General features: G+C 41.6%; 1 protein-coding gene across 3 annotated transcripts in view; it reads left to right on the forward strand.

Annotated features, from left to right (window-relative positions):
* Nucleotides 1–18,260, forward strand: part of LOC105030590 (xylosyltransferase 1) — a 51,296-nt gene that overhangs the window by 26,621 nt on the left and 6,415 nt on the right. For all 3 annotated transcript variants that reach the window (XM_020050670.2, XM_013136174.3, XM_013136173.4), the window contains exons 8-10: nt 11,723–11,824; nt 12,947–13,110; nt 15,321–15,516. In XM_020050670.2, the coding sequence (XP_019906229.2) occupies nt 11,723–11,824; nt 12,947–13,110; nt 15,321–15,516 (462 nt within the window). The remainder of the gene's footprint in view (nt 1–11,722; nt 11,825–12,946; nt 13,111–15,320; nt 15,517–18,260) is intronic.

The following is an 18,260-nucleotide window of genomic DNA, read 5'->3' on the forward strand; positions in this document are numbered from 1 at the left end:
TTGTACACACACACACACACATCCCCTTGTACACACACCGACACACATCCCCTTGTACACACACCGACACACACACATCCCCCTGTACACACACAGACACACACACACATCCCCCTGTACACACACAGACACACACACACACACACATCCCCCTGTACACACAAAGACACACACACACACACATCCCCCTGTACACACACACAGACACACACACACACATCCCCCGGTACACACACCGACACAGACACATCCCCCTGTACACACACAGACACACACACTTTAATGAAGGTAGCCTACTGAAAAAACATCATAAATGCCATAGCGCAAACTTGCCAAGAAGCGCGGATAAATAAAATGCAAAGCGTTTTGTTCATGTTCGTGTAAAATCAGACATATAGCAGGTTGTCATCTTTTCATGCCTTTGCTAAATAAATATTCAGTTATTTATTTGGGATTGTGATTGGCTGTATCAAACCAGTCTCAAAACTGTGCTGATGTAGCCCTACTGTCAGAATGAATCGCGGCTCTAGTCATTCTTGTCAGTATAGGTTTCTGGCGAAAATAGGCTAAACTATAAAACTTTTTGTGAAATAGCCTATAAGTAGTATTTGTACGGTAAAATATGTGCCGGTAAATAAATACTTTTGTTGCATTACCATGCGGCACAACTTTGCGACAAACTTAGCATAGATGAACACAAATATATTAAAATGAATACCAAGCTATTAGCTATGTTTGATGCAATTCCTAAACGAATGTCGACTTGTTTCATTGTGTTTATGGCTATCTCAAATCGATTTAACAGTAACAGTACGATAGGATACTCTTGTCAAACATTACTCAGAATTGCTTAGGTCACGGTTTCTAAATCTAGCCTAACTTTGTTCTAGAATAATCATGGCTCCACAAATAGTAATTCCATAACCATTTGGTAACTATAAACACCCTCCCTATAATTTTATATTCCATTAAATACTAACTGCTAAATATGCATTGACTATGGTATGGGGAAAACATATTTGGAAGTCAGCCTATACACCCCCTACTCCCTACAATAAATGAAATAAAAAATATATCTTAGCCTATATAATACTCTTTTGAAATACATTTTCTTAAAAACATCCTTTCGGTTTTCTCATCAGTAATAGTCGACTGGACGCACGTGTTTACATGTATGTATTTATTCACTTATCCAGTAGAGGGCGCTGGTCTTTCCAGACTCTTTATGTATTTATTCACTTATCCAGTAGAGGGCGCTGGTCTTTCCAGAATCTTTTCGCATGAACAGAATGTACAAAAAAGTATTTGCCTGTCTGCGTTCATTTATCTTAACACTAGACCCATCAAATGACTAAGCCATTTGGCATTTGAGTTTGTCATTAAAATAAAAATGTTGAAAGCTAAACACACTTCCTTCCATGACTTGTCATAAATATGTGTATATTAGGCTACATTCTTCTATTGTCAGAATTCTAATCTAACAAACTGAAAACTATTTAACCTGCTGTTTGGTTTTATCTCCTTGAGAATCTCCTTTGTTTTAGGCTACAATTAATACAATTGTCGCCTGCAATTATGCATAGAATAAAAATGTAACAGGAAAAGTAAAATATATTATGAATCCCTGGCTAGCCAGTTGGCGACAATTAATACAATCGATCGCTATTTGGGAAGAAAATCTTATTTTATTAATGAAAGTTTTAAAATATATTTCTTAATATGTGTGTTTCTTATGGTAGGACAGAGAATTTTCAAATACTTTTATTTCTGTGGTTTATACACAGATTTTGCAAACATATTCAACCACATCAATAAATACATTGCTTAGATTTTTAAAACAGGGTTTTTATATAGGCTACAAAGATTAAAAATTATTGGTGCAGTTTATACACAGTGCAGCTTATGAATGGGGAATTATTACGGCTGTTAAATAAGAACATTAGCCTACTCCTTGTCAAAAATCGCTCAGAATTGCTAAGTTTGTCTGCAATTCAAATTAGAACTTTTGCTAGAACTGTGGATCCAAAAGCCATTTTGTAGCTAAATATACTGATAGTTTCTGTTCTATTAATATAGATATATTCTTACTGTAAAATATGTTGCTGAATTTGGTGGAGCGGGGTATGTGGTATCAGCTAGATAAAAACATGATTTCATGTTAATTTATTGGTCATAGCGCAAACTGGCTCCAAAGCATAGCCTGTAGGCTACATAAAATATAAAACGAGGTATTCGTGTTTGTTTAAAATGAATTAGCAGGTTGTCATGTTTTCATTCCTCTGATAAACAATAATTCCTCTGATAAAAATATGATCACCTACCAACCAGTAAGAATTCCGGCTCTCACAGACCTGTTAGTTTTTCTTTAAGAAGCCCTCCTGTTCTCCACTCATTACCTGTATTAACTGCACCTGTTTGAACTTGTTACCTGTATAAAAGACACCTGTCCACACACTCAATCAAACAGACTCCAACCTCTCCAAAATGGCTAAGACCAGAGAGCTGTGTAAGGACATCAGGGATAAAATTGTAGACCTACACAAGGCTGGAATGGGCTACAGGACAATAGGCAAGCAACTTGATGAGAAGGCAACAACTGTTGGCGCAATTATTAGAAAAGGGAAGAAGTCAGTCTCCCTCGGTCTGGGGCTCCATGCAAGATCTCACTTCATGGGGCATCAATGATCATGAGGAAGGTGAGGGATCAGCCCAGAACTACACGGCAGGACCTGGTCAATGACCTGAAGAGAGCTGGGACCACAGTCTCAAAGAAAACCATTAGTAACACACTACGCCGTCATGGATTAAAATCCTGCAGCACTAGCAAGGTCCCCCTGCTCAAGCCAGCTCATGTCCAGGCCCGTCTGAAGTTTGCCAATGACCATCTGGATGATCCAGAGGAGGAATGGGAGATGGTCATGTGGTCTGATGAGACAAAAATAGAGCTTTTTGGTCTAAACTCCACTCGACATGTTTGGAGGAAGAAGAAGGATGAGTACAACCCCAAGAACACCATCCCAACCGTGAGGCATGGAGGTGGAAATATCATTCTTTGGGGATGCATTTCTGCAAAGGGGACAGGACGACTGCACTGTATTGAGGGGAGGATGGATGGGGCCATGTATCGCGAGATCTTGGCCAACAACCTCCTTCCCTCAGTAAGACCATTGAAGATGGGTCGTAGCTGGGTCTTCCAGCATGACAACGACCCCGAAACACACAGCCAGGACAACTAAGGAGTGGCTCCGTAAGAAGCATTTCAAGGTCCTGGAGTGGCATAGCCAGTCTCCAGACCTGAACCCAATAGAAAATCTTTGGAGGGAGCTGAAAGTCTGTATTGCCCAGCGACAGCCCCGGAACCTGAAGGATCTGGAGAAGGTCTGTATGGAGGAGTGGGCCAAAATCCCTGCTGCAGTGTGTGCAAACCTGGTCAAGAACTACAGGAAACGTATGATATCTGTAATTGGAAACAAAGGTTTCTGTACCAAATATTAAGTTCTGCTTTTCTGATGTATCAAATACTTGTCATGCAATAAAATGCAAATGAATTACTTAAAAAATCATACAATGTGATTTTTTTGATTTTTGTTTTAGATTCCGTCACTCCCAGTTGAACAGTACCTATGATAAAATTTACAGACCACTACATGCTTTGTAATTGGGAGAACCTGCACAATCAGCAGTGTATCAAATACTTGTTCTCCCCACTGTAAACGTCTCAAATACTGTGCGTCAAAATGATTTGCGGCTCCATTCATTCCTCTTGTCGATATAGGCTTCTGGCGACAATGAACTACACAACTATTTTGTGAAATACACATAATATTAGTAGGCTACTGTAAAATAAGTGCTGGTAAATAAGTTGCATTACCATGACGCACAACTTTGTGACAAATACAACTTGGTCTGTATTTAAATGGTCTTAGCAAGCTAGCTTTGTTTTAATGATGTGAATATCACGTTGTTTAATTGGGTTCACAGCTATATCAAATCGATTTAGCTGTACAATAGAATATTGTCAGACCTTAGGCTACTCAGAATTGGGGTGGTCTCTGTTCCTATTTATAGCCTAACTTTGTGGTAGAATAATCACTGCTCCACAAATAATAATCCAACTATAAACACCCTCCGTATTCTTTTATATAAATATGCATTCACTATGGTAACGAATTGGAAAATATAATTTGAAGTCAGCAGTTACATTCCCTACCTAAGCACAGTAAAAAAAAATATATATATGCTATGTAATATTCTTAGGAAATAACCCTAACCCAAATTATAAATAATTTATTATTGGCGGGTGTTGGTAAGACTACTCGTTCATGGCTGGCATTCATGGCTGGCTTTTGTTATTTCAATAAAGCTGTTGATCTGTAAGAAATGTAAGAAGTACTAAATTATGTATGAAAGTAAAAAACATTCTGACAGTAATTTCTTTTTTTTTAATAATCAACATGGATTGAATTATAACCAGTAATCGTTAAAGCATTTATTTCCTTATTTACAATGTACATTTACAAGATCTACAGCACTGAAAAATAATGTTTATAGGCTACAAATTATAGGAGTCTGTGAATAAAAATGTAAAGAGAAAAAGAAAACCCGTTAATCGAAAAAAGGCTAAAATAAAATAGATTATTCATGGGAAACCTGAAAGAGAGATGCAGAAATGAAAGTAAAACGATGAAAAACATGTTAATGTCTTCATTTTGAATTCGTTATCTTGGATTAAAACATATACAGAGAAAGCAGCATAGTAAAGATAGTACCAAAAAAATTAATCTAAAAATAAATGATTTGCCAAAAAAGGTTGTTGCGGTTAAGGCCTACACAACATTAATTTACGACAAGCTTGATTGAGAAATGGACATGAACTTTGGTTTAGGAAGGGAGGGTGTAGGCTATAGCCAACGGACGATTGTTTACGGCCACATTGATGAAACGTTCGAGAGTGAAAAAATAATTACAATGTCGCTGGCAAACCAAGACAACAAAACCCACTGGTAACTAGCTATATTGCATGTAACCAAGCTCCTCCAGTCAACATGCCTGGTGGTTTTATCTAGATGAATGACTACCTTCACTCACCTGTAGAAAAACAAACCGATGCTTCTTCTCTTCTTCGGAGGTGTTTAATAACAACTTCCTGTTCGTACAGACTAGAGATCCCCGGGCTTCTGCGCCCTCTACTGTACGGGATAATATCTACAAGCGTATACACGTGCGTTCAATCGTCTGGGTAGGTTGTCTATGACAGTCGACTGAACGTGTATACTGACGCGTCGTGTATACGGGTATAGGAACGCGTATACATGGGTGCATACACAGTGGTATACATGGTTACATACGCAGTGGTATACACGGTTATATACGCAGTGGTATACACGGTTACATACGCAATGGTATACACGGTTATATACGCAGTGGTATACACGGTTACATACGCAGTGGTATACACGGTTACATACGCAGTGGTATACACGGTTACATACGCAGTGGTATACACGGTTATATACGCAGTGGTATACACGGTTATATACGCAGTGGTATACACGGTTATATACGCAGTGGTATACACGGTTATATACGCAGTGGTATACACGGTTACATACGTAGTGGTATACACGGTTACATATGCAGTGGTATACACGGTTACATACGCAGTGGTATACACGGTTACATACGCAGTGGTATACACGGTTACATACGCAGTGGTATACACAGTTACATATGCAGTGGTATACACGTTAGGTCATTTAAATAGCTTATTAAGTCCCTTTTCACCTGCCATACACACATCCCCTTGTACACACACGCACACACACACACTTCCCCCTGTACACACACGCACACACACACACACAAACACATCCCCCTGTACACACACTCACACATCCCCCTGTATACACACTCACACACACACACATCCCCCTGCACACACACACACATCCCCTTGTACACACACATATCCCCCTGTACACACAAACACACACACACACATCCCCCTCTACACACACAGACACACACACACATCCCCCTGTACACACACACACACATTCCCCTTTACACACACATACAGACACACACACACACACACACACACCAATTACACAGGACTTCAGTCACGGAATTAGTGTCAGCATTAAAAGCCATCTCTCTGCTAAGGGCATGGACACAAATAGCTTAGCACTAGGTGCCTTTCTGTGGCACAGCAATGGACAAGAATAGCTTGGCATTCAAAACGTAGCACTCCAGTCTGTACTTACAGCATGCGCTCACGTAATTCATCTAACAACTGGTCCAGTGCCAGTTTTATTGGCGGAGCTCCTGATGGTAATACTGATGACTTGGCCAGGGGAAACTGAAAGCCAGCTGTTCTTGATCAGTGTGTCGTTTTTGAAGGGCCTTGTAGCTGGTGTGTGGTGGTCAAGACTGTCATTACAATAATGTTGGGTTTGTTGGCCTATAGAGGCCTAATGTAGCCGTGAACTAAAGGGAACAAGCACACAGTTCACACACACACACATGCTTATACACACACACACACACACACACACACACAGACACTTACGCGCATATATACACACACAGACACACACACACTTAAACTACCTAAAATTTGTATAAGAGCGCAAAATTAAATATATATACATGAAGCCCTTTACAAATGGTACCTTATTTTCAAGTGTTACCAACTTATTTAACAATATTCATACAGTCCTTATATGCTGTTGGTCTTCCGTGTGCCGATGCATGAACTTTACAAGACCCCTGAAGGTGTCCTGTGGTATCTGGCCCCACCAAGACCCCTGAAGGTGTCCTGTGGTATCTGGCACCAAGACCCATGAAGGTGTCTTCATTACCCTCAGGCATCGATGAGCCTTGGGTGCCCAACACCCTGTCACTGGGTTGTGGTTTGTCCCACCACACAAGCATTGCCGTTTCAGAGATGCTCTGACCCAGTCGTCTGGCCAGTTGCTCAGGTCTTTACTCATGCCGATTTCTCCTGCATCCAACACGGTGCCTACGAGAACTGATTGTTTGTGTACTAAATTATCCAGACCTTGCTTTACCTGTGAGTGGTCATAAGGTTTTGGCTCAGTTTATATATGTATATATATACATATGTAAATATATACACAGATCAGCACACCACCTGCCTAATATTTTATAGGTCCCCCTTTTGCCGCCAAAACAGCCCTGACCACTGAGGCATGGACTCCACTAGACCAATGAAGGTGTGCTGTGGTATCGGGCACCAAGACGTTAGCAGCAGATCCTTTAAGTCCTGTATGTTGTGATGTGGGACCTCCATGGATCGGACCTGTTTGCCAAGCACATCCCACGGATGGTCAATTGAATTGAGATCTGGGGAATTTGGAGGCCAAGTCAACACCTTGAACTCATTTTTGCTTTGTAGTAGGGCACAATATCCTGCTGAAAGAGGCCAATGCCATCAGGGAATACCATTGCCATGAAAGGGTGTACATGGTCTGCAACAATGCTTAGGTAAGTGGAATGTTTTAAAGTGACATCCACATGAATGGCAGGACCCAAGGTTTCCCAGCAGAACATTGGCCAAAGCATCACACTGTTTCCGCCAGCTTGCCTTCTTCCCATAGTGCATCCTGGTGCCATGTGTTCTCCAGGTAAGCGACGCACACGCACCCGACCATCCACGTGATGTAAAAGAAAACATGATTCATCAGACCACGCCACCTTCTTCCATTGGTCCATAGTCCAGTTCTGATGTTCACATGCCCATTGAAGGCGCTTTCGGCATTGGACAGGGGTCAGCATGGGCACCCTGACTGGTCTGTGGCTACGCAGCCCCATATGCAACAAACTGCAATGCACTGTGTGTTCTGACATGTTTCTATCAGTACCAGCATTAACTTTTTCAGCAATCTGAGCTACAGTAGCTCGTCTGTTGAAAACGACCACATGGGCCAGCCTTCACTCCCCACATGCATCAATGAGCCTTGGCCGCCCATGACCCTGTCACCGTTTCACCACTTTTGATAGGTACTGACCCCTGCAGACCGGGAACACCCCACAAGGGCTGCAGTTTTGGAGATGCTCTGATCCAGTCGTCTAGCCATGAAAATGTGTCCCTTGTCAGAGTCTCTCAGATCCTTTCACTTGCCCATTTTGTCTTGCTTCTAACACATCAACTTTTGGGGACAGAATGTTGACTTGCTGCCTAATATATCCCACCCACTGACAGGTGCCATGATGACGAGATTATCAATGTTATTCACTTCACTCATCAGTGGTCATAATGTTATGGCTGATCGGTGTATATAGTACCTTACCCATTCAAGTTCCACTCAAGTGACTGGATGAGTGCTAACAGGACATAGCACATATATCCTGAACTAGGCTTGCCTTGTTCCTTTTCTGGTTTCTACACAACCTCTCTCTCTCTGTGACAGCATATACAGTGTGAAGGGACACTTGTCTTTGCTCACCACTTGACATCACATGGTAATGATAAGAAAACCTTAATGGCTGATTTGGGTTGTTATTTCTATAGTGGTGATGATCGCTGGGATTGTCAGTGGATGTTGGTCTTCATGCGTGTTTTGTGGTTTTCCTTTGGAAAGTATACAGGGCATCAACTGGGTTACAGACGCTAGCCAATTTTACAAAAAATTTAAGAACTGAAGGAGAAAAATGCATTAAACTTTGACGCTGATGTGGCAATTCTTCTGTTAAATAAGTAAAGTTAGCTAAAACGCTGGATACCTAGCTAACCTCACACTGTTGTTATTATATGTATTAATGTGGCTAGCTATACAGACAGAGCAAACATGGCTATAGTTACTTACTGTAAGAAACCTCAGCATTACCCTTGACCCTGACCTCTCCTTTGATGAACAAATAAAATATGTCTCAAGAGTTATTTACATCCGGTTACACTGACAAATCAATCTTTCCGGTTACCCTGACAAATCAATAAATAAACCTCAATTAGTGCTGCACACGGCTGCTAGAATCCTAAATAGAATAAAAATATTTGAACACATTACTCCTGTACTAGCGTCCTTACATTGGCTGCCTGTAAGGGTTAGGGCTGATTTTAAGGTTTTATTGTTAACCTATAAATCAATACATGGACTTGTTCCTACTTACCTTGCTGAAATGATCCAGCCATACATACCTACACGTAACATACGATCGCAAGATGCAGGCCTTTTAATTGCTTTAACTGCTGTTGTAAAAAGGGCTTTATAAATAAATTGTATTGATTGATTGATTGACTGTACATCTATCCAGCAGACATTGTTCGCAGGTTTTGCTACCACTACCAGTTTCTAAGTCAGGTTGCCAGCTAGGACAATGTTAGCTGCCTAGAATAACCTCATACTGTTGTTAGTAATTGGCTATAACTAATTACCTGGGAAAAAACGATTGGACAATTTGGTTGACTAGCTAACTTTCTGTGGATAAAGAGGTGAACTGCCAAAGTAATTATGTAGCCGTCTGTACATGATGTTTGCTTTGTTTACTAGCCTAGCTAGTATTTGCCTACTGTTATCGGAAAACATTACTAGGGAGAGTTTAGACTAGTAGCTAGCTATTCTCACATTTCCGTTTTTATGCTACATCAAATTAATTCTGTGGAATATAGCATATAATTAAAAGAATGGCATGTCAACTCACCTGGTCAGATGAAGGCATATTTTTTAGAATGATCACTGTGTCTGTACATACTCAAGACCATGATCACGGAGTCTGTACATAGTCAAGACCATGATCACTGAGTCTGTACATAGTCAAGACCATGATCACTGAGTCTGTACATAGTCAAGACCATGATCACTCAAGACCATTATCACTGAGTCTGTACATAGTCAAGACCATGATCACTGAGTCTGTACATAGTCAAGACCATGATCACTGAGTCTGTACATAGTCAAGACCATAGACTGTAAAAAAATGGATGACGCCCTTTCGCTCTTTTCCATTGGTGAAAACTGAAGCCACCAGTGTCCCGATACGGCGCTGACATCTTGGACTTGCGCCTGCGCAGATAGCGATCTTGGGACCAGTTCTGCGCAGTAGTTATGCGCAGTAGCGAGCAGGAAGTAAAGCCGTAAAGCCGCAAAATCAACGGCCTCACCCCTGTGCCCCGCCCTCACTCTCCCTTGCAGAATGCGCATACCGTAACTAATCGCAAGTCCAAGTTCAGTACAACCTTTGCTTGTTAAACCTAGACGATATGTTATAGCCTAACTTACATCATGTTTAACCTTAATTTAGAATAGGCCTAATACAAAAATAATTGGTAACGATCACCTGCTAGCTATTAACATGGCTATTAACGAGGCTTCTTGTCTTTTAGCTAACCCATTACATTTATTTACTAATTAAATAGCTTATAAATTTAACTTACCGAAAAAAATTCAAAAATCGATTGGAAATGCCAGATCGGTTAGCACAATGTACTGCAGAACAACCCATTATGTCCGTGTGAAATTATATCAATTATAGAAATTTAGAGATTAAATGTAAAAGCTCCAATCTCCTCAGTCCTCCGAAGATCGCGAAAAAAGCCTGATCCTCGGCTCAGATAGCTGTCAATCACAGCTGTGAATCACGTCACACCACTGTATTTAGAGCATTAAATAACTAACTAAAAACAAACTTATTTTAAAAACAAACTCTTGAATTTACATTAGCGTGATACAAACTACAGTAAATGACAGAAACCAGCTTCGGAAAAAAGATATTTGAAGGGTAATTTAATTGTTTAGTTGGTCTCGCGTCCCATTGAATAACATGGGGAGGGCGGGGTTTATGACCTATACTGGGACCACTCACCAGGGGGCGATCGAGACGTTTTGGCTTCACTTTTCAGGGCTTGTGCGGCACGCTTGGTCAAGACCATGATCACTGAGTATGTACATAGTCAAGGCCATGATCACTGAGTCTGTACATAGTCAAGACCATGATCACTGAGTCTGTACATAGTCAAGACCATGATCACTGAGTCTGTACATAGTCAAGACCATGATCACTGAGTCTGTACATAGTCAAGACCATGATCACTGAGTCTGTACATAGTCAAGACCATGATCACTGAGTCTGTACATAGTCAAGGCCATGCTCACTGAGTCTTTCATGCTCTTTTTGGGTCAGCCACAGTGGTCTGGTCTTCTTTTAGGTCAATCACAGTGGTCTGGTCTTCTTTTGGGTCAGTCACATGGTTTGGTCTTACCCAGGGTCAATCACAATACCCCAGTGGTCTTTTTGGGCCAATCACAGTGGTCTGGTCTTACTTTGTTTCAGTTTCTTTGGTCTGGTCTTTATTTTGGGTCAGTTTACATTTACCTGTTTGGTTGAAACTGTCCAATGTGTCAAATAGCTCAGTTTTTGTTTCTGTTGGGTCTGTTTCACTCTGTCAGGGCTCTGTGGGGTCTGTTGGTGTTGTGAACAGAACCCCAAATCCAGCTGGCTTAAGAGGTTCATCTCTCTGTAGATGAGGGCTTTGTTATAGTTATCTAGATTGTCTCCTCTCTTTCAAAGTCGGATCCAGTTCCAGATTGCTATACTGGCATGACATCATTTTAGCAAATATTGACAAATAAGAATTGAATATAACAGCAACTATCTGCCTCTTTCTCTCTGTCTCTCTGTCTTTTCCTATCTGCCTCTTTCTCTCTGTCTCTTTTTCTCTTTGTCTGTCTCTGTCTTAATTTCCTTCCTCTCTCCACAGCAAACATCCAGGCCTACATTTTTTGCCCGTAAGTTTGAGGCTAGTGTGAATCAGGAGATTGTTACCCAGCTGGACAGCTTCCTGTTTGGCCCTTATCCACAGGTGGGTGAAAAACACAAACAGACACAAAGACACACTTACATTCACTCAAATACAAACAGCATACACACAGAACACACTCTTCATTACAACACAGAACACACACACACACACTCTTCCATACCAGACAGAACACACACACACACACTCTTCCATACCACACAGAACACACACACACTCTTCCATACCACACAGAACACACACACACTCTTCCAAACCACACAGAACACACACACACTCTTCCATACCACACAGAACACACACACACACACACTCTTCCATACCACACAGAACACACACACACACTCTTCCATACCACACAGAACACACACACACACTCTTCCATACCACACAGAACACACACACACACTCTTCCATACCACACAGAACACACACACACACTCTTCCATACCACACAGAACACACACACACACTCTTCCATACCACACAGAACACACACACACACTCTTCCATACCACACAGAACACACACACACACTCTTCCATACCACACAGAACACACACACACACACTCTTCCATACCACACAGAACACACACACACACACTCTTCCATACCACACAGAACACACACACACACACACTCTTCCATACCACACAGAACACACACACACACACACACTCTTCCATACCACACAGAACACACACACACACTCTTCCATACCACACAGAACACACACACACACTCTTCCATACCACACAGAACACACACACACACTCTTCCATACCACACAGAACACACACACACACTCTTCCATACTACACAGAACACACACACACACACTCTTCCATACTACACAGAACACACACACACACTCTTCCATACTACACAGAACACACACACACACACTTCCATACTACACAGAACACACACACACACACACACACACTCTTCCATACTACACAGAACACACACACACACACTCTTCCATACTACACAGAACACACACACACACACACATATCAACACACTCTTCCATAGTACACACACAAATTCTTCCATTAAGCACACACACATACATTCTTCTATAACACACAAACACTTTTCTATAACACAAACACATACATTGACACTCTCTTCCATAAAACTGCTCCTCTTTCCTCCAGGGGACTCCGGGACTCCAGTCCTACTGGGAAAATGTATACGATGAGACGGACACTGTGGCCATCCTATCAGACAGTCAGCTCACTCACTACCACGCCTTCACCCGTATGGGCCTAGCACATGCTGCCACATCACTGCAGGGCCACCCAGATGACCACCGCTGCAGGTCAGTGTGTGGGGATGTGTTATCAATATACGTTGTGTGTGTGTGTGTATTTGTTGTGTTTAAGTGTGCATATACACTGAATTACTGCAGCAATGCAGCGTGGCATGGAGTCGATCAGTCTGTGGCACTGCTCAGGTGTTATGAGAGCCCAGGTTGCTCTGATAGTGGCCTTCAGCTCTTCTTCATTGTTGGGTCTGGTGTATCGCATCTTCCTCTTCACAATACCCCATAGATTTTGTATAGGGTTAAGGTCAGGCGAGTTTGCTGGACAATTAAGAACAGGGATACCATGGTCCTTAAACCAGGTACTGGTAGCTTTGGCACTGTGTGCAGGGGCCACTTGATATATATCAGTCGGTGTGGAATGAATGAATACATTATACAAGTTTCACTTTTTGAATGGAATTACTGAAATAAATCAACTTTTTGATGATATTCAAATGTTATGACCTGCACCTGTATTCACAGTTGTGCTCAAAGGTTTGCATGCCCTTGGAGAATTGGTCATACATGTACCATTTGTAAAGACAACATGAGTGAGCAGGCAAAACACATGTCTTTCATCTCTTATGGGATTCACATTCAACTGTAGGTCATAACAGAATGGCAAAGAAACAAAACATGGCAAGAAAGACAAAAATGAAAGTCTGCATCGTCTCAGCAAAAGGCCTCTAGGTGATGTAAAGTCTTTGGTCATCTTGCATGAACCACACGTTTAAATCTCCTCAGAGTGGTTCGATTCTGTGGGGATCCCCAGTGGGGATGGTGTTCTGTTCACTATAGGCCTTGTTGACCCCTCTCCAAACATAGCGCTTGTGGTTGTGACCATAAAGCTCTATTTTGGTCTCGTCACTCCAAATTACAGTGTGACAGAAGCTGTGAGGCGTATCAAGGTGTTGTCTTGCATATTTTAACCGGGCTTTTTTGTGGCATTGGCGTAGTAAATGCTATATCTGGCAACTCGACCGTGCAGCTCATTTTTGTTCAATTATCATCATATTGTGCTCCTTGAAACAACCACACCAGAGCAGCCTGTATTTCTCCTGAGGTTACCTGTGGGTTTTTATTTATATCCAGAACAATTCTTCTGGGAGTTTTGGCTGAAATCTTTCTTGGTCTAACTGACCTTGGCTTCTTAATAAGTGATTGAACACTACTGACTGGCATTTGCAAGGCTTTGGATATCTTTTTATATCCTTTTCCATATTTATAAAGTGCATTACCTTGTTATGCTGGTCTTTTTACAGTTCTTTTCTGCTCCCCATGGCTCCGTAGCCTGCTCAGTGCATCCACGTAAGAGCTAACAAACTCATTGACTATTTATACACAGACACTAATTGCAATTTAAAAAGCCACAGGTGTGGGAAATTCACCTTTAATTGCCATTTTCACCTGTGTGTGTCACCAAACTTTTGATCAGAGGCATTTGGGTGATTTCTGTTCTCATTATGATTTAAAAAGGAGCCAAACAACTATGTGATAATAAATGGCTTCATATGATCACTATCCTTAAATAAAAGCCTTTTTTTTGCAATATGCAATCTTATTAGCACAACTGTATATTTACACATAGGTGTTGTGTTTAAGTGTGTGTGTATTTGTTAAATAAATGTGTTGATTTGAATATTACCCCTTCTGTGATCACGCACTGGGATCTGTCATGGAAGTATTTTTCAAACCCTCTATGGACAGCTTTATCACCTCTAATATACACCCAAGAGACAGGACACACTCTGTACCCCCACCTCTTATATACACCCAAGAGACAGGACACACTCTGTACCCCCACCTCTAATATACACCCAAGAGACAGGACACACTCTGTACCCCCACCTCTAATATTCACCCAAGAGACAGGACACACTCTGTACCCCCACCTCTAATATACACCCAAGAGACAGGACACACTCTGTACCCCCACCTCTAATATACACCCAAGAGACAGGACACACTCTGTACCCCCACCTAACATCATCACAAACTTTGACACGAGTTACCAAACCCAGAGTATCTAAGATCATTACTAACTTTATTTAAAAACGATTAAATGAGATATTTTGTTGCCTCTAAGGCAGTTCAAAAAGCTTACTGAGGACCTTATTAATGTATTTGTTTTTTTTCATATTTCTTTATGTGTTTAGGAAACCGTGGATTTACTGACAACTGATCATATAAAGTGTGTCTATGTGTGTATATTTGGGGTATCCCAGGTATGTTTCCAGGGGCTACCCAGTGTCTGTCCACCTGTACTTCCTGTCAGACGTGTTCCAAGGCTACCTAGTCCGTCAACATGTCAGTAACCTAGCAACCAGCCAGCTGGAGACCCTAGAAACCTGGGTCACCCCTAGTAACCACTTCACCCTGGCCCCGGAGACCTCCACACTCAACAGATTGCAGTTTGCTGAGGTGAGAATCCATACAAACGTTTGTTTTTATGTCCTTTAACATTATTCCCATATTCCCTTACCAAATGTCCACTCAAAGATATAAAAAAGAAAGAAAATCATTTTCCAAAACATTATGGCCACTGACAGGTGAAGTGAATAACACTGATACACCCATCAGCCATAACATTATGAGCACTGACAGGTGAAGTGAATAACACTGATACACCCATCAGCCATAACATTATGAGCACTGACAGGTGAAGTGAATAACACTGATCATGTTATCATGGCACCTGTCAGTGGGTGGGATATATTAGTCAGCAAGTGAACATTCTGTCCTCAAAGTTGATGTGGTAGAAGTAGGAAAAAGGGGCAAGAATAAGGGTCTGAGTGACTTTGACAAGTGCCAGATTGTGATGGCTAGATGACTGGGTCAGAGCATCTCCAAAACTGCAGCCCTTGTGGGGTGTTCCAGGTCTGCAGTGGTCAGTACCTATCAAAAGTGGTCCAAGGAAGGAAAAGCGGTGAACCGGTGTCAGGGTCATGGGCGGCCAAGGCTCATTGATGCACGTGGGGAGTGAAGGCTGGCCCGTGTGGTCCAATCCAACAGATGAGCTACTGTAACTCAGATTGCTGAAAATGTTAATTCTGGCACTGATGGAAATGTGTCAGAACACACAGTACATCGCAGTTTGTTGCATATGGGGCTGCGTAGCCACAGACCAGTCAGAATGCCCATACCCTGTCCACTGCCAAAAGCACCTACAATGCGCACGTGAGCATCAGAACTGGACCATGGAGCAATGGAAGAAGGTGGTGTGGTCTGATGAATGTGTGATGCTTTGGGCAATGTTCTGCTGGGAAACCTTGGGTCCTGCCATTCATGTGGATGTTACTTTGACATGTACCACCATTGTTGCAGACCATGTGCACCCTTTCATGGCAACGGTATTCCCTGATGCATTGGCCTCTTTCAGCAGGAAAATTCTCCCTGCCACAAAGCAAAAATGGTTCAGGAATGGTTTGAGGAACACAACTACTCTTCAATAGTAATATACACTTCAATAGTATTATCAATCAATCAAATGTATTTACAGCTGGGAGAAGAAGTATTTAATACACTGCCGATTTTGAAGTAATTTGTAGTCTGTAATTTTTATCATAGGTACTCTTCAACTGTGAGTGACGGAATCTAAAACAAAAATCCAGAAAATCACATTGTATGATTTTTAAGTAATTCATTGGCATTTTATTGCATGACATAAGTATTTGATACATCAGAATACTTAATATTTGGTACAGAAACCTTTGTTTGCAATTACAGATATCATTTCCTGTAGTTCTTGACCAGGTTTGCACACACTGCAGCAGGGATTTTGGCCCACTCCTCCATACAGACCTTTAGATCCTTCAGGTTTCGGGCTGTCGTTGGGCAATACAGACTCAGCTGCCTCCAAAGATTTTCTATTGGGTTCAGGTCTGGAGACTGGCTAGGCCACTGCAGGACCTAGAGATGTTTCTTACGGAGCCACTCCTTAGTTACCCTGGCTGTGTGTTTCGGGTCGTTGTCATGCTGGAAGACTCAGTCACGACCCATCTTCAATGTTCTTACTGAAGGAAGGAGGTTGTTGGCCAAGATCTCGCGATACATGGCCCCATCCATCCTCCACTCAATACAGTGCAGTCGTCCTGTCCCCTTTGCAGAAAAGCATCCCCAAAGAATGATGTTTCCACCTCCATGCTTCACGGTTGGGATGGTGTTCTTGGGGTTGTACTCATCCTTCTTCCTCCAAACACGGCGAGTGGAGTTTATACCAAAAAGCTCTATTTTTGTCTCATCAGACCACATGACCTTCTACCATTCCTTCTCTGGATCATCCAGATGGTCCTTGGCAAACTTCAGATGGGCCTGGACATGAGCTGGCTTGAGCAGGGGGACCTTGCGTGCTCTGCAGGATTTTAATCCATGACGGCGTAGTGTGTTACTAATGGTTTTCTTTGAGACTGTGGTCCCAGCTCTCTTCAGGTCATTGACCAGGTCCTGCCGTGTAGTTCTGGTCTGATCCCTCACCTTCCTCGTGATCATTGATGCCCCACGAGGTGAGATCTTGCATGGAGCCCCAGACCGAGGGAGACTGACCGTCATCTTGAACTTCTTCCATTTTCTAATAATTGCACCAACAGTTGTTGCCTTCTCACCAAGCTGCTTGCCTATTGTCCTGTAGCCCATCCCAGCCTGGTGCAGGTCTACAATTTTATCCCTGATGTCTTTACACAGCTCTCTGGTCTTGGCCATTGTGGAGAGGTTGGAGTCTGTTTGATTGAGTGTGGCAGGAAATCAATCCAACCACATTGCCAAGCATCAACCAAAGGGACCCCCACTAACCAATTGATTGATTGATTGATTGAATAATATTATACATTTCAATACTAACATACACTTCAATAGTATTATACACTTCAATAGTAATATACACTTCAATAGTAATTTACACTTTAATACTATTATCCACTTCAATAGTAATATACACTTCAATAGTAATATACACTTCAATAGTAATTTACACTTCAGTAGTATTATACACTTCAATAGTAATTTACACTTCAATAGTAATTTACACTTCAGTAGTATTATACACTTCAATAGTAATTTACACTTCAATAGTAATTTACACTTCAGTAGTATTATACACTTCAATAGTAATTTACACTTCAGTAGTATTATACACTTCAATAGTAATTTACACTTCAATAGTAATTTAC

This window comes from Esox lucius, chromosome 11, assembly GCF_011004845.1.
Source record: "Esox lucius isolate fEsoLuc1 chromosome 11, fEsoLuc1.pri, whole genome shotgun sequence".
NCBI lineage: Eukaryota > Metazoa > Chordata > Actinopteri > Esociformes > Esocidae > Esox > Esox lucius.